The 27,282-nt window shown below is 40.8% G+C and overlaps 1 protein-coding gene across 3 annotated transcripts in view; it reads right to left on the reverse strand.

Moving 5' to 3' along the window:
* Window positions 1-27,282, reverse strand: part of RNF144B (ring finger protein 144B) — a 191,906-nt gene that overhangs the window by 13,150 nt on the left and 151,474 nt on the right. For all 3 annotated transcript variants that reach the window (XM_070405659.1, XM_070405657.1, XM_070405658.1), the window contains 3 exons: window positions 17,713-17,817; window positions 7,746-7,806; window positions 425-629 (listed from right to left, as the gene is read on the reverse strand). In XM_070405659.1, coding sequence (XP_070261760.1) covers window positions 425-629; window positions 7,746-7,806; window positions 17,713-17,817 — 371 coding nt within the window. The remainder of the gene's footprint in view (window positions 1-424; window positions 630-7,745; window positions 7,807-17,712; window positions 17,818-27,282) is intronic.

Consider the following 27,282-nt stretch of genomic DNA (forward strand, 5'->3'; position numbering starts at 1 on the left):
AGCTGGCAATTTAGATAGGGGAGAAAATAATTTCTGCACACTTTGCAATCTGGAAGAATGAGGTATGTCCATAGCTGGCAGGTCTGATATTAAGCAAATGGCTGTGAATAAGCTAAGACTTCCAACTGAGAACCAGTGGACCACATGACTCTCTAACTATAGGGAAATCAAAACTCATACAAACTCTAATTTCAGCAGTATCTGAAAGATGCTCTGGGGTAAATAACTAAAATCCCTCTAGAAATGCTTTTGTGGGTTAGTCTTTGTTAACAACTTACCAGTCTTGAGACACTTCTCAGAAAGTGCTGCAGGCAAATCATGAATCTCTAAATTCCATCACAAGGTAACTCCTCCTCCAAGCAACATATTTTGTGTTTCTGAGAAAACTAGTGAATAATCCCAAATACCACATTTTTGTTCTTACCCGTGCTCTGTTGGCAAGACGATAGGCTGACTGTCTCTACAGGAGACCTCGGCGTGCCAAGCATCCTTGCAACATGAGCAGAACTTAAGGTGGCAGGAAGGGCACTCCACCAGCACAGGCTGTCCTGGGTCACCTGACACAACGGGGCACACCGTCTGACAGTCTGCGACGGGGCACCACGTTCGGTAGGGGTCCAGGTGGACTTCTAAAGTGTAAAGAAAGGGAATGTGATGGTCTCTCTGTCGTGCATTCAAACTCAAGGCTTTCTCCCCTTCATTTCTTCTCTTTTACAAGCTAACATTTATGGAAGCTTAGGACAACCAAGGGCAGTGATTTCTTCACAATGGATTCAAACCTAAAAGGTCAGTCAGCCCTGCCACATTTCCCAGAGTAGGTGCTAATGGAATAGGTCACCATTGCCCTTATCTATATATATAAAAGCCTAAGCAACCGTTACGACAGAATGACCAGAATGACCAGTCGCTATGATGTGCACTGACCACCAGGGGCAGACGCTCAATGCAGGAGCAGCCCCCAGCCCACAGGCCCCGATCACGGATGGCCTGCCAGCCAACCTGCTGGTCCCTCCTCCTGGCCGGCAGGTCCCGGACTGGGACAGGGAACCAGGGGTGGGTGGAGGCGGATGCTGGCAGCAAGAGAAGGAGGAAGGGGGGAGGCAGGGAACCTGATCAGCTCTGATCGCCAGCCAGGCCTAGGGAACCCACCCGTGCAAGAATTTCATGCACTGGGCCTCTACTAAATAGATAAATAGTGTTGTCATTAACCAAAATTTGCAACTGTTGGACTACTTCCCACCTTTCAGCACTCGAGATAGTCAAAAATCTCAAGTATCATCTACAATTAATTTGGGTACTATCTTGGAGGAAATTGGACATGAAGAACCTACCAAAGCAAAAGAAAAAAATGCATAAAAGATTTTGTCGTTTCAGGCACTCAGAATAGGTAGTGAGGTTTCTTCTGCTGTTTAGAGAGAAATTAAAGAATAAGGAATAATCACATAATTTAGGGACCAAATGATGACTTAGCTAAAAGGTCAGATTGGCTGTCAATTTGAATCTTCTTGCTGCCCTACCAATATATCACTTAGAGAACATTTGTAAAAGACCCACATACTCTAAAAACCAAAGGTAGGGACTTTCACAGACTAAAAAATGTCAGGTACCTCATCAGATCCATGAGGCATGCAGGAAAGAAGATGGGGTTGGGGGATGGATGACTGTTTACAAATATTTACAAATCTTGTTCAGTTTTTCATTTTTTATATAATAACAAACTCCATGTTGTTGTTATATAACATGACCTTCAGGGAACATATACATGAAAAATGTGTTATTTGAAGGGTAGAATAGCCCCTTTTTTTCTGAACCAATGTACAGGGTGTGACAAAAGTAGGCTTATAGTTCTGAGTATGAGGACCACAGAGTTTATTCTTGTGTTATTTGTTATTGTATTATTTCCCATATGAACAATTATAAATCTACTTTTGCCCCACCCTGTATTTTGCAAATTTTGAACTGATGAGATTCTAGTTTTCAATCTCCTAAGGACTGTGATTTTTTAAAAATATATTTTATTGATTTTCCACAGAGAGGAAGGGAGAGGGACAGAGAGTCAGAAACATCGATGAGAGAGAAACATCGATCAGCTGCCCCCTGCACACCCCCCACTGGGGGATGTGCCCATAACCAAGGTACATGCCCTTGACCGGAATCGGAATCGAACCCGGGACTCTTCAGTCCGCAGGCTGACGCTCTATCCACTGAGCCAAACCGGTTAGGGCAGGACTGTGATTTTTGAAAATTTCCACCCAGGAGGCAAGAAACCCAAAGGGAGGTGCAAAAAGAAAATGAAACTATTAAGTATGAGCTTGGTTTTAAAGGTAATAATTTTACAAATTCAGTACCAGAAGGGAAAAGTCCAGTCAACACTGTCACCATTAATGTCTTGCCTAGAAAATGTAACAATTGGATCTATGCTTATTATAGGTTTTCATCAAAAAGAGCATCCTTAAACATATTTTCTTATTTAATTCTGGGGGACAGGGATTGGAGCCTGATGGGCCAAATATAATCAGAAATGGGAAACCTATGATTCATAGATCCTCAGACCCCAAGTGAGATGGGCTGTCTAAGATCCCTAAAATTTTGGGACAGGCTGGTTAGAAAACCAAGGGGATAATGACACACAGGCGTTCCAAGGTCTTACCTTGTATGTCCATACCATTTATATTTTCATCCAAACTCTTATAACTGTTTCACAAATACTAAGCCCAAAGAAATGTAGGCTGGTGTATAACTTAGATCTAAGGACTCCCAGATCAAATATCCACTCACCATCCATTTTAAATCATAGGTCTTTTCAAGTCTGATGACAGAACCATGAATAAGCAGCCAACCTACACATGGTTTTGATCTGAAAGCTTTCCAACTTTTACCCAAATAATGCAAAAAAAAGAGATTTACATATGTAATAAAGCAGTCCAACTTGACAAGGAGCTAAGTGAGCAGAGGGAGAGTCACAGGAGATTACTTGGGAATAGTAGTCAAGGGCCTGATGACCGATTATGATGATAAGGGCTAAGCAAGATGAGGAGCCATTGAAGGGGGGGCCATGATATGGTCCCCATTTGTAGAAGATTACTCTGGCTACCTTAGGAAGAATAGGTGCTAACAGCACAAAGTGGCAACAGAGAGATCTATTATGAGGCTATAGTAGTCATATAACCCAAGGTGATACACTGGGTTATATAAAACCTGGATTACATAAAACATTCTTTATTACTATTATGGTAAATTCAATTCTACCTCCTGGCTTTTGGCCTAGGAAATAGTAATTATGCAGAGAAACAAAATGCACCCTATCCAAAACACTGAAGGTCTAGTTTCTTCCCCCTTCAAATTTCTTTTCCAGAGTTGGCAAAAAAAAAAAAAAAAGTGAACTAATGAATATTCAACTAATTTCTTCTGCACTGGTAGTGATGAACACTTCTTGTTGCTTTGAGATGGAGAAATGTTCAGAAATCTAGAAAGAGAGAAACCAGGAGTCTGCATAAATCAGCCCCTAACAGTGCCCCAAACATTTTAATGAACATGATTTCAAAGTGATTCATTGTAACATATTTACCATCAGAGATGGACAGTTCACAGACTTGCACTGGAGTGCACTTAGGAGAATGACGATGGATTACTGAAGTAAAGCCCCATGACTGTTGGATCCTAAGACTCTGCTTGTTCATGCAATTTTTGCAAGGCAGGAAATGCTATTTAAACTGCTTTCTACTTCTGTATTCTGACAATTATTGGGAAGTAGAAACATTCTAAGAAAATAAAACTGCCATGAGACCTAAAGACCATATCTGACATCAATAACCATTTTCACTTCTCAAAAAATTGAACTCAGGGCCCTTTGGTTTTCCCACCTGAACTGTACCACATATGTAGAGTTTGTTTCTTACTCTGTAGTATATTCTCTCAACTCACATGAGCGGTTTCTCGGCCATCCTCTACATTTGTGAGGCTGTGCCCATAAAGACATCACATGAGTTTTTATTATTGTGGGGAACACCATGCCCCCAAGCTAATTTAATTACCAGCTGAAATAAATCAAACTTTTAATTTTTATGACCCACTGCATTTTTAATTATGCCAAAGTTAATTTGCTTTCTGATATCTCATAGAAAGAGGTTTTCGGAAGATAGTTAAAATGCAATTGAATTAAACTGATCAGAATTAACATCTGCTCCAGGAAATACACTCAAGCAGAGGTAGCCATCAGCACAGGGGTTGCTCTCAAGATAGTTGGAGACAACCACAGAATTTCAAACTTGGAAACAACTTTTTAGATTACCTAGTATCCACAGAAGTTAGGAGTTTGTGTAATGGGGTTAATGAGTATATGATGGGGTCAGGCCTTTTTTAACTCCTAGAATACCATTAACTATAATCATGCTACTAAATAGATTTTAATTCCCACTATCACCATGGGAACATTTTCTCTTCAAAGCAGCAACTTAGAAGGCTTCATCTCAGTAAGTCATGATCTTCTTGGAGAAGTCAGAGAAAGGGGATTCATGCTTATAGTAACAGCATACTTTAGGGAGAAAATGAATATGATAAGGTGGTGTAAGTGAATTAGCACTGATTATCAAATTTCTATACAACTCTCTAGAATCTAGGAGGACGAGCATGGAAACATGTTGGGAAAAATTGGGACTAAGTTGAAAAGAAAACAGAAGTAAAGTTATTAATTACACTATACACTCAGCCCAAGGTATGATTCTGGAAGATGCTTTCTTATTTTAGTTCAGAAAACTGGGGGAAAGGGAAGATTTAGTGGTGGCAGTGATCAATAACGACAACAATAACAATAGCTGTGATAATTTACTGAATGCACACTGTGACCAACACACAATAGTTATTCATTCTCTACAGCAGCCCCATGATAATCATTCCATTTTATCCCCATTTTATAGATGAGGAAATAGAAGTGTGCACAGGAAGTGGCACTTAACAGTGTGCCTCTCCTTCGAGACCCCTTTAGAAATCTCATCCTACATGCAGATAAATGTCTTTCCTGCAGATAGTTTAGATTTTCCAAAGAAAACTGAAACATCGACAGGGTGCTATTTTAGATTTAAAACTGGTCAACAAGAAAGAACTGGATGGAAAAGTAGAGGAATCGTGAAGCTGAGAAAGTGTTATCACCAGAAAGCACAGACTAGCTTAGGAAGGAAACCCTAGACTTAATCATTCACTTACCACAAAACACCAGAAAGGCAGGCTCATACACATACACACACACACACACACACACACACCCTCCCACACACACACAATAAGAACAGGCTTGTGATCAAAAACTATAAAAAGGAAGATGACTAATAAGAGATGGGAGGTGTTAAAAAAAACAAAACACTGAACTAATGATAAGGTCATTAAGTGTCACAGTCTTAAAAAAAAAAAAAAAAAAAAAAAAAGCCCTAGGACATCAAATAACCACACAGGGAGCTCTGGTAAGACAAAACCTTACTGCTCAGGCACAAAAGATGGGGTGGGAGCATTTCACCAAGGACAAATAAAAGAGTGAGGTGAAACCTGAAGAGCCATATCATAAATGTTATGACTAAAATGAAAGGAGGCTTGTGAAAAATGCTGAGAACAAGAGGGCTTTCAAGGAAAGATGAAAGCAGCCTCTGGAACGGCACTTGGTACTTAGTGCAAAATAGGTGCTCACTACATAAAAATGTAGGTATTGACTATCTCAGTGAATAGGACAGGATCAGCAGGATTAAAGGAAAACAAATCCTTATTTTACTTCACTTTTTTATAAAGAAGAACAATCTGGCGCTTAAAATGTTTGTTTCTAACCACTATATAATAATATAACTAGCCAAGAATAGAGACCTTAACCTATCAAGGAACTAAAGGAACTTGGAGTTATAGTAAGTAAAACAGGGTCACAAAAATAGAAAAGGTCCTTAAGGACTAGAGATGGATCATCTTAACCCAATTTTTGAAAAAATTCTTTTGAAAAAGTAGATTCTGGAAGCAAGAGTGAAGCAAAATTCTAGCATTCATCATCAGACATGTGTTTTGAGAAGCAGTAGAGAGTAAAGCAGTAAAAAAAAAAAAAAAAAAAAAGTAAAGCAGTAATCACTGGCACATGCCAAACTCAGTCCCTAATATTGGAAGACTGACACAGAAAGGGAAAGCACAAACACAGCAATAGCCAATGGAAAGTCACGGATGGATGCAAAGTGGATCCATAGAATAACCGATCAATTCCAAATGGTGTTTCTCTGCTTTGTATAAACAGAAGTGATTTGGACCCATTCAACAGATTTTTTTCCTCACAAAGACTTAGTCAAGTGTAAAGTGAAATAGAGGACAGTTAAAACACAGGATGATGCCTGGCGGTATAGCTCAGTGGTTGAGCGTTGACCTATGAACAGGAGGTCAGCTTTGATTCCAGGTTAGAACACATGCCTGGGTTGTGGGCTTGATCCCAGTAAGGGGCATGCAGGAGGCAGCCAATCAATGATTCTCTTTCATCACTGATGTTTCTATCTCTCTCTCTCCCTCTCCCCACCTCTCTGAAATCAATAAAAATGTATTAAAAAAAAAAAAAAAAGAAACACGGGATGACAAACTAAAAACGGAGGAAAGAACTTGGTATGCAATAAGAACTGGACAAAACTAACAATCATTTTTATAACCAAGACCTCAAAATTGCCTAGCTGATAAATCTTGCATTTGAGATGAATATGAAGTATATTATGTAACAATGACACATGTACAACTTAGAAAGAGTACCCCAATCAAGTAAACTTCATTGTGTAGCACTGAATTAATTAAATTTACTTAAAATGTCTATTTTCTAACATAATTATTCCTCCTTGTTTACATTTTAGGGATATACTAATTAGCTAAAATGCCTTTTTATAAATACACAAATGGGTGAAATAGTAAATTTTATGTTAGACATATTTTACCCCAATAAAAAAAACTATAGAATTTTTAAAAGTTTTATAGGTGAGGAAGCTTAGACACAGTCTATGTGATCCTAGGCAAGTTTCAATCTCTTCAATTGTAAGTTTCTGTATCTCTAAAATAGGAATAATGAAATCAATTGTCAATTCATGGGAATCTCTTACGGGGCACCTGCCTAGAACTTGTGAGAAAAAATAAATTCCATGTATGAGTAAAACTATGTGGTCCTCCTAAAATGCCTCAAAGCAGAGATGTGCAAGAGCACCTATGAAAGACAGTTTGGCTACAAAGCCCGCCCAACTTGACTGTAACCAGACTGAATACATTATCATAGCTAATGAAGAAATAAGCCAATCACAAGTAGGGATGAACACTACAAGAGCATCCAAAAGTCCCAGGCACTAAGCAAAGTCTGTCGACATCTATCCATGCGCTTTCTGGGGAAAAGTGAGTCTTGGCCAATGATTGTTCATGTGTGCCTCACGTAGGGACGGTTATTCCTGCTGTAAAGATGGATGTGGCTGTGAAATGCATATTAGCCCCGCCCCTTTCATCTCTCTCTAAAATCAACAAAAACATATCTTTAAAAACCAATATAAGGAAAGTTCTATTTCCTGCGAGTCTGTATTTTTTCTGGCTGTGGCTGAGAAAGTTGAAATTGTGTATTGCAGTTACAGTTTTCCCCTTTCCATGTACCCTCGTGGCTTTGTTGACAGCCCGCAGCTGCCTTAGCCTTCCATGCAGGTTAGTGGGAAGATGACAGGTGTAAAACCACATTTACCATCGGGTTAAAAAGAAGACGGCATACATACCTCGTTCAAATTTTAACCGCTGATAAAGCTGAAACTGATCCACAGGTACCAAACAGGCAATCTGAAACCAGACACATGATAAAGATGAGATTTCAGTCATCGCAGAGGCCCAAGTTACCAGCCTTATAATTCCTCCTTGTTTGGCTTACTGTATTATCTCTCTACAAATTAGTTTGCAAATGTCTTTGGCGCAGCAACACAAGCAGCAATCCCTGAGTCATCCCCAACCATCTGCCAGGGCTAGGAGTCGCTCAAGGCACTAGTTACAGAACTGATTGATCACCTTCCATTCTTCAATCAGCAGCTACTAAGACCAAACAATGAAATCTTTCGACTTCCCGAATTATTTGTGTGCATATGTGAAAGATGCTCTTTTTCTCTTTAGATTCATTTAAGAAATTTTTAAAAGATTATAGTTCTAGCTTTAGAATCCTTAAATACTAAAGTCAGATAGATAGTGAGTCAGGAAGTATGAAAACTTCATTTGTTGCCTAAGGAATAGTACCTTCTAAGCAACGTACAAATCACTTCTCCTGACAAAAATCGTTTCAAGAGGCCCTTGATTATCGTGCATCGCCCTCCATGCCCTGGTAGAAAAGAAAGGCCGAAGATGTTGCTTGTGTCTAGGCTCCCATTTCCATTTCTGATAGCAATGTGGACCAAAGGTTCATAAATAAGGATTCATAGCTAACCAAATAGCACTGCAGATTAGTTACTTTTAAGTTGCATTTCAAAGTCAGATGCAGGCAAAGCTAATTGCTCTTAATGTGGCATTCTAAAAAATAGCAATACCATTGATGTCAACATGTAAATATTTTGATATGGCTTAAAATATGTATAACTGAAAAAAATCTAAGAATTTGATACAGGACACACCTTGGCAATTTTGACTCTAAAGTACTGCATATTTTTGGTTAAAACATATGTTGGTGAAAGGTCTTGCAACTAACGGAAAGAAGTGTGCTTTGAGAAAACCGGAGTAAAAAAATGAGGCAGCTAAAATTGTACTTAACAAATATAATACATTTTAGAAGGCATTCAAAGTCGAATTCTCCTCCTCACAAAAATAAACAACACATTCATTTATTTTGTAAATGAATCAACTTCAGTTAAATATATGAAGAGCCACAAAACAGGTAAGTTCTGTCTTCTCCATTTTAAGTAGAGCAAAGTAAAACATAAATTTAATTTCATTATAAACTTTTGCTCCATTTGTGAGGGGGGGCGGGGAGAGAATGTTGCATTTTCACCTGGCACTTTAAAACCTCCTTAGCAATCACTAAAAAATTATGGTTAATTTTATGAGTCTTTTACCATATATTTTGTTAAAGTATGTTTACATGTTAATTCTACTGAAAGCCAGTTTTGTTTCAGCTGTTATAATACTATCTGGACTTCTTTCCTAAAAGACAAAGGTACCTCAAATAAAATGCATTTGGAGACAGAAGTTGCAAGCAAGTTGCAAGCGTGGGAGGCATTAGGGGATCAGAGTTTAGTTACTGACTTAGTCAATGATTCATTTTAGGTGGAGGACAAATAATCTAATACTACTTTAACTTTTGGGCCAAGGTAACTTGGGAGATGATATCATGTGGGCCCAAGAGACCTCAGTGATATTCTATAAATCTATTTTTAAACCCCTCCCCCCTTTAAGTGATTTGAGGTTTCTGATTCTATGGGACAGTTCTATACTTTCCTTACACCTTCTATAGCTGTTTCTGGACTGATGAAGACTTTCTTCAAACTCCTCAAAATCAACCCTTAAAAATGCTTATTTTTTCAATGACAAGCAATTTATATAACAGCTAAGTCAATAACAGTTTATAAAAAAACAAAGCAAATAGGAGGAGATAAATATTTTAAATACAGAAGGAAAGCTACTGTGAACAATGACTGAAAGCAATGCAGTAAAAAGTCAACAACAGTAGAGCTGGATGTTTAATGTTAACTTAGAAAGACAAATTTCACCAGAGGACATATTACTGCCAGCAGGAAAGTCAGAGGTCTCTAATATTTTTTGTCTTTCACTCTACTTTGAATCTCCTATTTATTATTTTTTAGGTTCGAGGTTTGTATGGAATTAAGCCTTAATAAGGTAAATCAATTTTTCTATTGAACTCTGTGATCACACAAAGTCAGGTCTATCACTTTTCACTATGTTTGATACTTCTGGAGTAAAGAGAAGCCCCAACATACACCATTCTCTCCCCACCTCTGCCACTTAGACTTGCATCTTCTCCAGGGACTTGTTGACAGTCTATTATGGCTGGAAGCCTGGGGATACAAATGAACAGGCCGACATAGAAGCTGTCCTCAAAGGACTTTAACTACTGAGGGGGGGAGGGCAATAAAGTTTTAAGAAAGATCTACTCCTTGATCTTATCATTTGTTGTATTTCACAGATAAGAGCTAATTTTCTGAAATGTTTCTATCACACTTTTGGCTTTAGATGAGAGAAAGCTGGTTTAGATTTTTAAAAGATTAAAAGATGATCCAAAGTATTGAATTCCCATTCCCTTGCCATTTGGAACTAAGTCGCTATTGCTCAAGGTCTGTCACAATTATAAAACTGAAATAAATGTTTTAGTATGGTTACTGAAGGCTCCATCAGGCAATAGGTTAAAGGGCTACTCCTTTTTTAAAAAATATATTTTTTATTGATTTCAGAGAGAAAGGGAGAGGGAGAGACAGAAGCATCAATGATAAAAGAGAGAATCATTGATCAGCTGCCTCCTGCACGCCCTCTACTGGAGATCGAGCTCACAACCGGGCATGTGCCCTTGACTGGAATCGAACCTTCAGTCCGCAGGCCGATGCTCTATCCACTGAGCCAAACCAGCTAGGGTGGGCTACTCCTTTCAAAAAAAATTTTTTTTAAGGAATCACAATGCCTCTAAAATTAATTGTGAAAATGAAAATCCTAGAGAATAAGAGATTATAAAAGGTATCTTATGGTATAGAATTATCCTTTTCCTGCCAACCAAGAAATTCCAAATCACTCAAAAATCATACCAGGACATTCCTTTTTAACTTTATTTTGAAATAATTTTAGGCTCACAAAAAGTTGCGACAATTATATAAAGTTCCTAAAGACCCATTCCCCCAACTTCTCCTAATGTTACTAGTAACACCTTACATAATCATAGTTAATTATTAAAATAATAAAATTTTCATTGACACAAAATAATTAAACAATCTGTAGGCCTTATTCAAATTTCACAAACTGACCCACAATGTCTTTTTTTTTTTCAGTCCAGATCCAATTTAGGACATCACCTTGCATTCGGTTCCCTTGTCTCCTCAGCCTTCTCTAATCTGGGGCAGTTCCTCAGTCTGTATTTGTCTTTCATGACCTTGACATGTTTAAAGAGTCCAGGCCAGTTATTTTGTACACTGCTCTCCAATTTGGCTTCGTCTGATGTTTTCTCATGATTAAGTCAAGATTATGCATTTTTGGCAAGAACATCACAGAAGTAATATTGGGCCATCAGGAGGTAAATGAGGACAACCTGTCTCATTACTGGTGATATTAACTTTCTAACTTGGTCAAGGTAGTATCTGCCAGGTTGCTCCACTCTTTGTAATATTATAGGGAGACTAGAGGCCCTCATCCTGGCCTGCGGGGATCAGGCCAAAACTGACTCCCCAACATCCCCCGAGGGGTGCTGGATTGCGAGAGGGCAGTTCTCAAGGTGATGCACCCCGGAATCAAGCTCCCTCTTCTCTGGTTCTGGGTGTGTCACCAGAGAACCCCTGCTGCCAAGTGACTGCAGCTCAGCAGCTCCTGCATTGAACGTCTGCCCCCTGGTGGTCAGTGCACGTCATAGCTACTGGCCAGTCGGCCAGTTGCTTAGGCTTTTATATATATAGATATTTTGAGATTCTGCAAATATGTTTCTCATCATACCTCTGGCAACTAATTTTGTATCTATCAAAAACTCTTACCTACTATAATTATTACTGTGCTTATTTGCTTAATGATGATTTTCTATATCCATCTCTATTTGTTCATTAGAATTCTGCTATAAGGAAGAAATATTGTAAATACAACATATATTTTCTTTTAATGAAATGGTTAAAACACAGAAGCTAGGGAAAGCCAGAAGGAGGTAAAAAAAAAGCCCAGACTTTACTTAGGTTTGGCCCTTTAAATTATACCTCTGCTACAGTTGATTTTAAAAATTAAAAAACCAGGTTGAATATGAAATACAACGGATCACTATATCTTGAGATGGAATGGACCTCTTGTAGATCATTACAAATCTTGAGGTGTTATGACTTGCAAAAATACTGGCAAGAGAAACAGTACTAGTCTAAAGGATAAGTGTTTTATCACAATAATACAGAAACTAAGAATGTTTCCTATCTCAACCCAGAAAATAACTATTTCCTCACAGAAAAAGAAAAACGGCCCATTTACCCATTCACCCGAGTAAACGAAGCTCACCTCCTTACCTACATACTACGTTTCAAATCCTGGGTGAAGAAACAAGAGGGCATCATTGAGAGCCAGATGGCAGGGCCCACTGGGAAAGGGGAGGATGGGGGAGTCCTGGAATTCCAGGGCCAGGAATTTTTTTTCACAGTTTCCTGCAGAGGGTGGGTTTGCTGCTCTTTTTGCCCCTTCTGCAGAGGCCTCAGTCCTGCTTCCCACAACATTGCCTGCCTTTCCCCTCAGCTCATCTAGTCTAAAAGGGACATGCCTATGTGCACATCCATGGGACACGTTCGATCCACTGCTGCCTAGTCTTCTTACATTTGCCCTTAGTTAAAGAAGAAGCTTAGAAATACTGTTCTCCACTTATATGCAGTTTTTTTGTTTGTTTGTGTGTTTTTTAAATATATTTTATTGATTTTTTACAGAGAAGAAGGGAGAGGGATAGAGAGCTAGAAACATCGATGAGAGAGAAACATCGATCAGCTGCCTCTTGCATACCCCCAACTGGGGATGTGCCCGCAACCAAGGTACATGCCCTTGGCCGGAATCGAAACCGAGATCCTTCAGTCCGCAGGCCGACACTCTATCCACTAAGCCAAACCAGTCAGGGCAATAGTTTTTAAACAAAATTTTTTAAATGTTCTAGAACAAATTTCAGTTAAGAACCTCAAAGCTATCTATTGATTCTGGCATTGCAGATCCTCTATCCTTCTCCACTTCAAAGTTTTACTCTTCTCCAGCCAACGTGTACTGCAGCCAAAGGTAATTATTATGGACAGACCCAACCCCATCCTCTTCAGATCCTGAACCTCAGTAACAGGGATATGGCCACTTGCCTGGGCACCCTCCTCTTCCCTCCACCCCAGCTCTACACTGTAATAATAAGAGATGGCAAGTGCAGGCAGTGCCAATGGGTGATTTGGGGGGACCATTTGGATTTCAAATTCCAGGAGCCACCCTCAATGAGCATGCAGTATGTATGAGTAAAAACTGTCTTTATTTTACAAATGTAGCTTCAAATTCCCTAGTATTGCACCCCCAACCCACCCATCCCCTATCCTAGTCTTCCAGAGTGCCCCACCCTAAGTCCCATCCTACAGAATTCTGGAGCCCCCATTCTTGGCAAGAGCAGCTTTCCTTCCTCTGGTGCCTGCTGTGCACCAGCAGTAAAAGGCAGGCTAGTCACTCAGTGCCCTGAGCTTGAAAGGAGGGTTGGTGGGTGAGAAGCTGTTCCTGGGCATCCACTGCCGGCTGACAGTGAGGAGAGGTTCCGTCCTTCAGACCATGTCATGGTAGGTACTCACCACTCAAATTTACATGGTCCAGACCAGGGGTCCTCAAACTTTTTAAACAGGGGGCCAGTTCACTGTCCCTCAGACCATTGGAGGGCCGGACTATAGTTTAAAAAAAAACTATGAACAAATTCCTGTGCACACTGCACATATCTTATTTTGAAGTAAAAAAACAAAATGGGAACAAATATAATATTTGTATTTGCATGTGGCCCGCGGGTCATAGTTTGAGGACCCCTGGTCCAGACCCATGGCCCACGCTCTCCCAGCAAGTGATGATACGTTCCTTTCCTAAGACTGTAAGGGACCTGCTTAAAGTAGTCATTGCCTCATTCCCAAGGCTACTGACTTCGAGCAAAGGCCTTGCCTGAATGCAGTGATGCTGTCAGAACAATCTGTGTCCTGCCTTTCATAATTCCACGTTGGACAAGAACCCTGCATCAAGTACATCAGAAATGCCCTGCAGAGCAACAGCTGAAAGGACCAGATGACACAAGGAAGGCAGGCCTTACTTTTCCCTGGATCCCGAGGAGCAGCTCCAGGGGCACGAGCTCTCCAGTGACAGGACCTCTCCACAGCTTCCATGACATTGAAGAGGAAGCTGCCTTTTCTACCATTTCCTACATAAGCAAGGAGTTCTGCAACTGGGCATTCAACACTTTGCTGATGAAGCTGTTTCTGATAAATGAGGCAGAGCCCCAGCTGAGCCAATTTGAAAGCATTAAGAAGGCAGGTAGCCTGCAGGAGGCAGACAGAGCACAGCCAAGGGTGTGAACTAGATCCATGCAGTGAAGCATTTGAAGGAAAGAACTTAAATTTCTTGTGTCTTTTGAAGATGAAGAAATGTTATATTTACAAGCATTTTCTAAGACAATAAATAATAAAGAACCATGTCTTGTAATATAAATAGCAGGACAAAGGGAACTTAAGCCTTAGCCAGATTATTTTTAACAAGCAAAGTATATTTATGTATTACCTGAAAAATTCAACATTTTTTAAAGGCAGAACATGGAGGTACAATCCAGTCAAGCATAATGTGAATATGCCCCCTTGTGATGTATTCAATAGTATTTATATTAAGAGCTCTATCCTATATAATAAAAGCCTAATATGCTAAGTGTCCGGTCATCTGTTCAAGCAATCAAAGTGTAATATGCTAATGATATGCCAAGGCTGCTCAACCACTTGCTATGACGTGCACTGACCACCAGGGGGAAGACGCTCCAACTGGTAGGTTAGCTTGCTGCTGGGGTCCGGCCAATCAGGACTGAGCAAGATGGGCCAGACACGCCCTGGATCCCTCCCGCAGTCCCTTCCTGGCTGGCCAACCTCCTGCATCCCTCCCCGACCCCAATCCGTGCACCGGTGGGGTCCCTAGGCCTGGCCTGCACCCTCTCACAATCTGGGACCCTTTGGGGGATGTTGGAGAGCCGGTTTTAGCCCAATCCCACAGGCCAGGCCAAGGGACCCTACTGGTGCACGAATTTGTGTACTGGGTCTCTAGTATAATAATAACTATATATGAGGAAAGCTTGATGTAAAGGAAATCAGAAAGGAAGGCACTACAGTCCAAGTTCATGTATGCAGGTGTTATTTGCTTTGAAAGGAGTATTCCCATATAAACTAATGAAGCTACCAATATCTCCAACATAATCTATTCCTTTCTCAATTCAAAATCAAAGACAATCACCACCATCACTCTATTTTTACTCTGAAAATACAATTGTAGCAAGTTAGTTAAGAACATGATTACCGCACATTCCTGCCCATCTTCAGCCATGCTCTTATCAAGACCAATACGTATAGAAAGGTCAATTCACACCTTCAGGTCCACTTTACTAATCGAATGGGAAACGGACTTTAGAGAATTTAATAAATACCATATCTTCATTTGCAATGTTTTTGTTTTATTTTTTCAAATACCCTTTTATAATTTTTAAGAGCCACCATGGGTTTGTTTGGTTTTAACACAGCCTAAAGTAAAATTGTCTTTAGAGTAAAACTGGGTAAATGGAATCAGAACTAGGAAAGCGTGAATGAGAATGGGTCCAGTGGGGAAAGGGTAAGAATTAAAAAGTAGAAGACAACCGCAGGGAAATGTGGAAGAAAATGTCTATACTAAGAAAATCAGAAAAGTTACTAAGCTTTGTTCCAGAGAACTGTGAGATAAATGATGGCCTTTGCTCACATTAGCCCTGACATTTGATATCCAAAGTGTTGATGGCTCGTGTTTACTAGTCATATAAAAATCTAGACCAACACTATGCAATTGAACTTTCTGCTATGATGGAAATGTTCTGTCCTTTGCTATCCAATCTGGTAGTCACGAGCCACATGTGGCTACTGAGCTCTTGGAATGTGATTAGTACAACCAAAAGAATGAATTTTTTATGTTATCTAATTTTAATTAATTTCATTGTAAATAGCCACATGAAGCCAGTGGCTACTGGATCAGACAGCACAGGTGTAGAATATAAGACTGTGATTCATTTCAAAGGCTTGTTTTGAAGCTTCACCAAACCATTCATTTCACTTATATTTAGTAGATTTTGCATACATGAATTAAGTAAAATTTCATACGAAACACAGCTCTTGCTGCCTGCTCCATGTCATGCTTTTCATTTTTATAGTCAATTTAACATCTCTCTGCTGGGTCAGGAGCTACCATGAGCATAAACAGCATTGGGCCTCTCTCATTTACCTCTCTGTCCTGGCGTGTACCAGGCACACTGTGCACGCTTAATAAACACTTGTTCACTACTGATCAAACATCAGAGAAGTCAAGAAGGAAGCATCTTTCTTGGAAGGATTATGCATAGAAAGACGATCCGGAATACCTGGATCTCATTTTAAAAACTATTTGCAGGTTGCATAGATGACTAGTACTCTTGGTGTCTAACCTAATCTTTCCCCACTTTAACTTTGTTCTGCCCATTACTCACACAAAAGTAAGCAGTATTTCTCACTAGAGTTGTACATATTCAATATTACATTTTTACTTTAAAAAAACAATTAATTCATGATTTTCTTAAAATGAATCACTTCTAAATCATTATGTATTCTTTTGATTCTTCCCTAAAAAACACTTCAACCTCGCTTGTCCCATTTTGCTGATATTCCATAAGCTGAACACAGGACCTCCAGAGGTAAACTGATTAGAAGTGGCCTATAACATTTTTCTGACTGCTTTTCTTACAAAGCAAAAAATTATATGTAAGAGTATATGTATTTGTAAACAAAACATTTATATACACACATGCACATATACACACTCACATACACATCCACTCATATATACATATATAGCTACACACATGCATGCACTATTCAGCTTCCAATGATCAAGTCCTTTATCATATATTCCATTATCTACCTGGTTCTACTCTTAGAGCCCTATAATTGTGGTGGTCAGAAGAACTGCATTAGATTTCTAGCTCTTCTACTTTTTTAGATATGTATGCACTTTTGGGCAAATTACTTAAACCCTCTGGGCCTAAGTTTTATCAGTTTGTTGAAAAGATTAGATAGTAAGTATACTGGCTATGAAAGCACCGGAAGAGTCCCTAATGAACAGCAGGTGTGCCGTGTTTGCTGAATGAATAACTTATTTCATGGGTTTCTTGGGACTTCTTTGAGACGCTTACCAACTCCCTACAAATGGACAAGAGCTGGTTATCTTCTCACTTACAGTGAACAGGCTCTGAAGATTAAAGGCAGATTTAAGGGCAAGTTATTGATCAGGGACTGAAGAAACAAAGGGAAGGGATATATCACAGTCTTTAAAAAATGGTGGAGGAACTCACGGAAAAAAGAAAGACATTTCTGATGCCTGATAAATATTAAATGAAAGGCCTTTCTCTGCTCTTCAAAAATAGCTCAACTCAGGCTACCTTCTAGTTTATTGTCTGTAACTGTGGCTAACCTGCTGTCTGATTATCTTCAAAGTATGAAAGATCACAAGACCACTCACTATTCAGCCTCCGAACCTCACATTTGGTAAATTTGATTTCTTCACCTTTGCCTACCTGTTCAGAGAGCCTTTATAAATAGAATTGAGGTAAATAGCAGCTTTAAAAGTTTGTACAAAGAATCCAAAGGTGAGTAGCAATAAAGTATTGCTTTAAAAAATTCATCTGTCTTTTGTTTCTAGACTCTCTGTTAGGGAAGTACATAGAGTAAAGATCCTAGGAAATAATGTCAAGAGGAAAGCGGGGAAGATCATGGCACTCATCCATACCTCAGCTTCCTGCAGGATCCCGTGGTTCAGGCACACCATGTCAGGGCAAGTGATGGGAGACCCACATCCGTCTCGGATTGCCAGCTGCATGTACTGTTTCAGACACTGGAAGTTAAGAAGAGAAAAGACAGACCATTACCTGCCGCATTACAGTAGCACAAAGGTTACAAAACCACCAATGTCTCTCTTCTTCCTTACTTGGCAGTCCTGGGGCTCTTGTACTCAGAAAACATAAGTTATCACAAGTGTGAATGCTAAGACCTATCACTTTGGAAAGAACGCAGAGACAGGCAATTTGGTATGACTTCATCCTAAGAAAACTGGGTTTATTCAAGGCAGCAAATTCCTGTAGGCTCACATTTTACCCACCATAGATAGGGGAAAGCCTTCTTTCTTTCTTTTTTTTTAAAACTTATTTGACTTCCCAGTTTAATTTTTACCCAGTGGTCCTCTCCCTCAAAGTTTGCCCAGAAATAGAACTGTGACCCTTGTGCTGAGCTAGCCAAACAGAAACAAAATGAAATTAAGTCAATGACTTATCCGGAACACCCTTAACAGCAAATACACCTGGAAAAGATCATGTAAAAGACAATTTGGGAGACAACTATGGGCCTTGGTGAATGCTACAGTGAGGAGGTTTGAGTACAACCTGGTTAAGGAAGAATTTAATAGGAAAACAGAAACCCAGAGGGGGAGGGGAGGGGCGGGAGAGGTGAGAAGGGAACAGTAAGAATACCAAGGACAATTTGATCTACTCATTGCCTATTGCACCTGAATCTTAGGCAGTGGATGGAGATGTGAGTCAGACTAAGAAGGTAGGCGAGGGACTGATATAGCATTATGGAAATCTCTAACTCCTCTCGGCTCCCTCTCAAACCAACCCCACATGCCCACAGGAAATTGAAGGCCATAGTTTCAGAAGATAATGCTCTTAAGAAATCTGTAAGTTGGCTTCTCAATATCTAGTAATTTGCTCATAATTGGCCAGCTCTTTGATATAAGCATGATGGGGGAAAAATCAAACTCAAATATTTGAAAAAAACACCCCCAAAATACATAAGCTACTCAATGAATTAATGACTCTTACAAAGTGATCATCTATATATATAAAAGCATAAGCGACTAGACAACCAGACAACCAGTTGACCAGTCGACCGGCTGGTAGCTATGATGCGCACTGACCACCAGGGGGCAGGCGCTCAACGCAGGAGCTGCTCTCTAGTGGTCAGTGCACTCCCACAGTGGGAATGCCACTCAGCTAACAGACTGGTGCCAGACTCTGGGCTCACGGCTAGTGAGCACAGCTGCAGCGGTGCAAGCCCCTCCAGCGGACACTCCCCCTGCGCACCCGAGCAGCAGCAGGCACAGTGGGACCAGGATGCATGGAAGCAGTGTGGTGCCCAGCCCTGCTCAGGCTCCTCCCCAGCCACCTGCCACGATCAATGCGGACAGCGAGCTGGAGCCCAACGGCCACCTGCCACGATCAATGCGGACAGCGGGCTGGAGCCCAACGAGCTGGCGGGTAAGGCCGGGCTGCGGCAGTGCGGAGGTCCACTGATCCCCGCAGGCCAGGTCGAGGGACCCCACTGGTGCACAAATCCATGCAATGGGCCTCTAGTTATTTATAATTGAACTTGGATCTTTCAAAATTACACATCTATGTATCAACCTGCTACATTAAAAATATTATTGTTGCACCAACCTTTTATAAAAACTTAACTACTAAATAAATTATATGGTTAGAATACTGATGACATAATTATGAAACCTAATTCTTTCATTGACCATCTTTATTCATTTTCTCCATCTGAAATTAAAACTCAGATCATGATTGTATTTCAGAAAAATAATCATGTATTTATCTGACTGAAATTACTGTTACAATGTACTAATGAATCAATGACTAGGGCAAACCATTTAAACCATATTTGCATCTCTTCTAGTAGTTAATAACTCCCTTCTCCAAGGAGTCAAGCTTTTTCTATGATGCTCATCACAGGAAAAAACACCCCACTGGAAAATAACCTAAATATCCAAAATAGAAGAACACATAAATAAATTATGCTAAATTCATGCAAGGAAAAGCTGAAGAATTACAAAAAATATTTTTAAATTAATTTCCACTTGTATTGAAAATTTATAAAATTGTATCTAAGCTTTCCCAAGAGTTCACAATGAATGTACTATTTGCTAATATAATGTTCTTAGGTACACTGCAACCACAATATATAAAACCAATGAATTTTTAAGCTTCCCACAAGTACTTTCCTGGCCACAATATTACATGACCCATGATTTTAGGACAGAGGTTAGAGCTGTATACAACCAATGATAGGGTGTAATTATATACATTCCATTTACTCTGTTGTTAAATGCTAAGAAACACTGGTTCTAGAAAGAGATTTGTAAGTACCGGTTGCTAAGTAATGCTCTACTGCAGGCACTTACACTCCATCACTAGGGGCCTGCATTTCTATTCTAAGGCAAAGAGGGAAAACAACCAACTCTAGTTATTGCTTCTTATTAAATTTTCAAGTACCTTAGGTTGATGATATGTCTTCTATTAGCTTGCACTAAAAATTTAATCTTGAACTCTCCCTCTCTTCTTCAAAATCTCTGGCTAAAGCACAAAAATACTGAAAACATACCCATGAACCCCTGTGCATGTTACACAAACCAAACAATTCCAGAAGAGACTGGCATCTAGCTTATAAATAAACACAGAGGAACACAGAAGGAGAAAAGGAAAAACAATCATCATTTAGTCGCATTAAAAAAAATTATATTCCAATAAACAATAGCATTAAACAAATGTCTAAATATGTAATTTTCAAAACAGCTAACAAAATCTACAGGAAATGTTTCAAATAGAACATCTCAAATATCCTGATGCCCAAAGAAAGAAACAAAAAACTTGTCTTTTAGATTGTCAACATTTCACTTCATTAGTTTGATAGAACATAACATTCTTTAGGCCATGAAGTGCCATGTACTAGTATAATAAACACTGTTCCTCAAAATCCTTCCACAGCCCTCAAGGATTCAAAAGAGATCTAACCAAGAATTTAACATCAAACACCCGGTGAGCCAGATGACTTGTATTATCTCTTCCAGCTCTGAGAGCCTATGAATTATGTACAGTGGGACCTTCCCAAAAAGAGGTTTCTCCTAGACCCCTTTCAGGTGCATATTTTCCAATGTACCAAAAAGCATTCTTTTTTAAAAAAAAAAGTTTTTATTGATTTGAAAGAGAGAGGAAGGGAGAGGGAGAGAGAGAAAAACATCGATGTGAGAGAGAAACTTCAATTGGCTGCCTTCCAAATGCACCCCAAAGGAGGATTGAACCTGCAACCTGGGCATGTGTCCTGACTGGGAATCAAACCAGCAACTTTTCGGTACATAGGACAATGCTCCACCAACTGAGCCACAACAGTTAGAGCCCAAAGGGCTTTCTTTATAGGTGTTCTCATCTATTAGCTGGACAAGGCAAAAAGGGCTACAACATTTAGACAAAGCTCCTAAGAGATCCACCCAAAATAATATACATATATACATATATATTTACTCTAAAGTTGCTTGTTGTCTGTCACTAGATTTTATACCTTTCTTTAAAATTTTCTCTAAGAAATAAAGCATTACAATGAATAGTGAAGGGAACTGGATTCTAACAATTAAGATTGAAGTATAAACTCTAAAGTTTTCTTCAGCATCTTGGGCAAGTCATTAATGTCTCCAGCTACAACATTTTCAATTATAAAATGGGACAATACCACTTGCCAAGCCTACTCTTACAGAAATAGAGAGTCCTTCATGAGGGTAAATACATGAAAATACCATGAAAAGTAAAAACAGGTATGCAAATATCCTATATAATAAAAGGGCAGTATGCAAATTGTCCCCTCAACCAGAGTTCTTCCGGGAGTTTAACCAGGGAGCAGGCCAGCCGGGGGAAGGGAGGGAGGCCCTGGCAGGCAGCCGCTAGGGACCCTACCAGTGCACGTGGTCCTCTAGTAAAGTATAATTGGAGAACAGAATAGCTGTTTCTGAAGTACAGGTAGGCATGCAGAAATAAAAGTCCCCAAACGATGCAACCCCCAGAAATTAGTTTCATGATGGTGGGGTGGGGAGGTGAGAGGAGAATACCTATTGATGGAAGGAAAGAGGTAATGTGTACTATTAGCTGAAAGTTTAAATTGATCTTGGATGCTTCTAAATGCAGATGCTGGGGTTCTGAGGTCCAAGAAGGACTGGCAGACCACCTGGATTGAAGCTGAGTTGGTGCACTACTGACCTTGGGTTTCTCAGGCCTCACTCAGCCATAGATGGGAAGGAAGGTGATGAGGGGGAAAGTACCTTGGGTATAAAAGTTTGCTTTTTATCATTCCTGGCACAATGCTATACACTAAAATAAATATTTAACAAAACGCATACTAACATTTCTCTGCTTCAGTACACAATTACATCATAATGTCTCAAGAGTGTTCTAAATAACATCTTATATTTAGGCCAATACTCTGTTTATTCCAGCTCAGACTATGATCTCTACACATGATCCAAAAATAAAATCTTTGTTGGATGCTGTTGACTTAAATTATTAATAAACTCAAGATGGTGTATCTCTCATAATTCAAAAAGCCTTTTTAACAAAGCATGCTGGTTTGAAATGTATAAAAGTTTGAAAATTTTCAAAGAAATCAATAATCTATAGCTAGACAACCTGTTTCCTGGTATAGTATTATCTTACAAAGTTTTATTATAAATCCACTTTCAGAAACCTTGGCTTTTCACAAATATATTACTAGTGACGGGCATCACCTTCCTACTCCTTTGCCAACCACATAGGACATCAGAGGACTGACAGGAAAACCTGGCACCGGATGATTAAAGAGAAGTCCCAAATCAAACAATAAGCCATAAGTACGGTTAAAAAGAGACCAGAATTTTACAGTCTTCATCCTTAAGCATCTCATATTCAGAAAGCCTTCCTTGTCTTGTTCCTCTGTCTGGAACAGTGCCCAGCCCATCGGCTCTCACAGCACTCTGACACCCAGCTAGCACAGTACTTTTCAAACTGGGTGCAAAGGTGTACTCTTGGGAGCCCAAGAGCCCGCCATCACAAGGTTTTTATCCATTTTATGTTTGTTTAGTAATATTAATAAAAGCATACTTTGAACCATCTCAAGGAAAACACCATTTCTATTCCATTTCAATGTTCATACTTCTTCAAGTCCTCACTGCTTTGCCAGATAAGAATGCTCTCATTGTCACAGGCAGATGAAAAAGCTATGGAAGTATCTGGACCCAGTGAAAGCTGTACACGTCAAGATTCTTAGTGATTCCAACATAGAAGAGTTGCCAGATCATTGAATTACCCCTTGTTATTGGAACACACCAAACTCAGCCTAACTGTAAAAAGTGATTTAGTGGAAACTAAACATCATCCATCACATTAATGTTAACTTAAATTTTGCTGGTCTATAATTTTAGTTAATATCCAGCTTATATATTTACTAGAGGCCCAGTGCACAAAATTCATGCATTGGGTGGAGGGGTCCCTCAGCCCGGCCTCCACCCTCTCCAATCAAGGACCACTGGCTCCTAACCGCTCACCTGCCTGCCTGTCTGATCGCCCCTAACCCCTCTGCCTGCCTGCCTGATCGTCCCTAACCCCTCTGCCTGCCTGCCTGATCGCCCCTAACCATTCTGCCTGCCTGCCTGATTGCTCCTAACCACTCTGCCTGCCTGCCTGATGCCCCAAACTGCTCCCCTGTCTGCCTGATCATCCCTAACCACCTCTGCCTGCCTGCCTGATCGCCCCTAACTGCTCTCCCCTACCGGCCTGATGACCCCTAACCACCTCTGCCACGGCCCCTGCCACTGTGGCTTTGTCCAGAAGGATGTCCAGAAGACATCCAGTCTATCTGATCTAATTAGTATATTACCCTATTATTAGTATAGATTCTGATGTTCTCATTTAAAAGATATGTCTAAATTTGCTTGTACCTTGCATTATGTTTGCATAAGTTTAAGTGAGACTATAATAAAAGTAATTTTAAAGTAGCTCAGTATTGGAGTTTCAATTATTTTTCCCTTCAAAAGGAAACCCTGTAAATCCTTCAAAAGGAGGAGAACACTGATTCTCAGTGGCAACACAGCTTGTTATATGACATTTTCCCTCAGGGACTTACCAGAATATCAGACTATCCAACGAGAATTTTATAAACTGTACAAACAAACACCCCTCTCCCTCTTCTCCAGAAGAATTGGCTCTTCGTCCCTACTTCCCAGTATTTCCATCCCAACTTAGGTAGTAACACCAGATGTTAACAATTGAACGATGTCATACATGTCAACAGTGCAGCGCTTATCACCCTGCCCTGCAGGGGCCTGTGAACTAGGCTGTCTCCCCAATAGCCCAGGAGTTCCTTCAGGGTCTGGATCATATCTTATACCTCTTTATATTCCCTAGAAACATCTATCACAGGGTCTGGCACACGGCAGACACTCAGACGTCTGTGGGAGTTGGAAGGCTGACTCTACCACCTACCAGCTTTGTGGAAAACTTCTTCAGCTCCAATCTCTGAGCCATATAAACCCAATCCACCTGCATCCTTCCTCCCTTTCCTCTTGACACACAGGAGCCAACTCTGTCTTCGAGAGCCAACTCCGCTATTATCTAGTTCCTATTCCCTCCTCCCTTCCAGAATATTTACCCTATTGATTATCCATTTTCTTTCTTATGTATTGAAATTTCCCCATCTCTATTGGGTCCTTCTTCAGCAGTTAAACATGTCCAAAACTATGTTAGTCTAAGAAAAATAATAAAACAGCCCTCCCTTGCCGAAACCGGTTTGGCTCGGTGGATAGAGCGTCGGCCTGCGGACTGGAGGGTCCCAGGTTCGATTCCGGTCAAGGGCATGTACTTGGGTTGCGGGCACATCCCCAGTGGGAGATGTGCAGGAGGCAGCTGATCGATGTTTCTCTCTCATCGATGTTTCTAACTCTCTATCTCTCTCCCTTCATCTCTGTAAAAAATCAGTAAAATATATTTTAAAATAAATAAATAAATAAATAAAAATAAAACAACCTTCCCTTACTCCTTTTCCTGGCTAGATACTGACTTTTCATTCCTCTCCTCCTCCCAATCAAGTATTTAAAACAGTTGTCTGCCCTCCCTTCTCTCATTCCTTCACCAACACCATCACAACTTAACTGATGTGGCTGTCCAAAGATGCCAGTGACCTCCATACCACTGAACCCAACACACATGTTCTTCCTTCCTGACTGCTCAGCCATAAGACACACTTAACTCACTCCACTTTCTTGAAATTGTCTCTTCCCTTCCCTTCCCTTCAGAATTCCACACTTCTCTGATTTTTCATTCTATGCTTCCTCTCTGCCATTCCTTCTCAACCTTTTTCATTTTTCTCAACTCGGTTTTTCAATGCCAAAATGGCAGGATGGTATCTAGTAAACTCCCTTCTCCCTTTGCATTTTTTGGTCACCTCATTTACTAGACATAACCACTTCCCTGCTCTGCTCTATAATCCAGAGAATATATTTCCCAGATTCCAGGGAGACTTGGCCAATGGGAAGCACAAATTGAACCAATTACCTAGTTGCTTAGCAAAAGAAAACACACACACACACAAAAAAAAACCTTAACTGAATTAATACCTTTAATTCTTCTTCTTTTCCTCAACCAAAGCTCAACCAAAACATGCCCCAAATCTAACCACTCTCACCACTCCCACTGCAATTCAAACCATCACCACCTATTTCAAGGACCCCTACAGTAGCTTCCTCACTGGTCTCTTGGCTTCTAGTCCACACAACAGCCAGGATGCTCTTTATGTACATCATTTAAAAATATAAAGCATGTACAGTCAGTGTGGCTCAGTTGGTTGAGCATCGTCCTATGGATGAGGAGGTCATGGTTTGATTCCCCAACAAAGCACATGCCTAGGTTGCAGGCTCAATCCTCAATGGGGGGCATGCAGGAGCAGCCAATTGATGTTACTCACTCATCGATGTTTCTATCTCTTTCTCCTTCTCCCTTCCTCTCTCTGAAATCAATAAAAACATATTAAATATATATGTAAATCATATCTTATTCTTCTGCTCAAAACCTCCAATGAATGTGCTTCTCATTTATTTATTTTTTAAAGCTTTTTTTTTTGTAATGTATTTTTATTGATTTCAGAGAAGAAGGGAGAGGGAGAGAGAGAGAAACATGAATGATGAGAGGGAATCATTGATAGGCTGCCTCCTGCACGCCCCTTATAGGGGATTGAGGCCGCAACCAGGGCATGTGCCCTTGGCCAGAATTGAACCCGGGGCCCTTCAGTCCACAGGCTGACGCTCTATCCACTGAGCCAAACCAGCTAGTGAGAATGTGCATCTCATTTAGATTGCCTCTCAGACTCCTTATCATGGCTCATAAGGTCCTAAATTTTCTACCAACTACTGCTGTGAGTTCATTTCTACCACATTCCCTCTTACTACTTCTTCAACATGTCAAACTTGCTCCTGTCGCAAGGCCTTTCTTGTGCCATTTCCCTTCCCTGGAATGCTCTTTCCCTAGATGACTCAATCTCACTTTACTCAGGGCTCTATTCAATGACCTCCTTAGATAGGCCTTCCCTGGCTAAACAGGCCAGCCTTCCCTCCCCTATCAGGCCTCCTTACCTAGTTGTATTTTTCTTCATAGCACTTACCATTACCTAGTATTACTTATATATTGCCTATTGCCACACTAAGGTTCAACTATAAGCACAGGGACCTTGCCTTGTCTTCTTATGGATCCCAGAAAACCAGGTAGAAGGTTCTACAAAACGTATTGTTAGTACTAGAGGCCCAATGCACGAATTTTGTGCAATGCGGGGGGGGGGGGGGGGGGGGAGGGGATGGTCTCCCTCAACCTGGCCTACACTCTCTCACAATCCAGTACCCCTTGGGGGATGTAGCAGTGTGCCAAGCGGGAGGCAGCCTGGGAGGAGCCTGAATCGGGGCCGGGCACCATGCTGCTCATGCTCATCCTGGCCTGCTGTGCCTGTTGCCACAGAGTCAGGAGAGGCTCCCGCCGTGGCAGCTGCGCTCGCCAGCCATGAGCCCGGCTTCTGGCTGAGCAGCACTCCCTCTGTGGGAGCATACTGACCACCAGGGGGCAGCTCCTGCATTGAATGTCTGCCCCCTGGTGGTCAGTGCACATCATAGCGACTGGTCATTCTGGTTGTACCACCATAACAGTTGCTTAGGCTTTTATTATATAGACTAGAGGCCCGGTGCACGAAATCTGTGCACTTGGGAGGGGTCCCTCAGCCCAGCCTGTGCCTTCTCGCAGTCCGGGACCCCTCAGGGGATGTCCACCTGCCGGCTTAGGCCCAATTCCCCCAGGGATCAGGCCTAAGCCAGCAGTCAGATATCCCTCTTGCAGTCCGGGCTCTTGCAGTCTGGGACCCCTCGCTCCTTACCACCTGCCTGCAGTGGAGGCAGGAGAGGCTCCCGCCACCGCTGTTGCACTCACCAGCCATGAACCTGGCTTCTGGCTGAGCAGTGCTCCCCCGTGTG

This window comes from Myotis yumanensis, unplaced genomic scaffold, assembly GCF_028538775.1.
Source record: "Myotis yumanensis isolate MYYU_CA2020_CCGP unplaced genomic scaffold, mMyoYum1.0.hap1 SCAF_2, whole genome shotgun sequence".
Taxonomy (NCBI): domain Eukaryota; kingdom Metazoa; phylum Chordata; class Mammalia; order Chiroptera; family Vespertilionidae; genus Myotis; species Myotis yumanensis.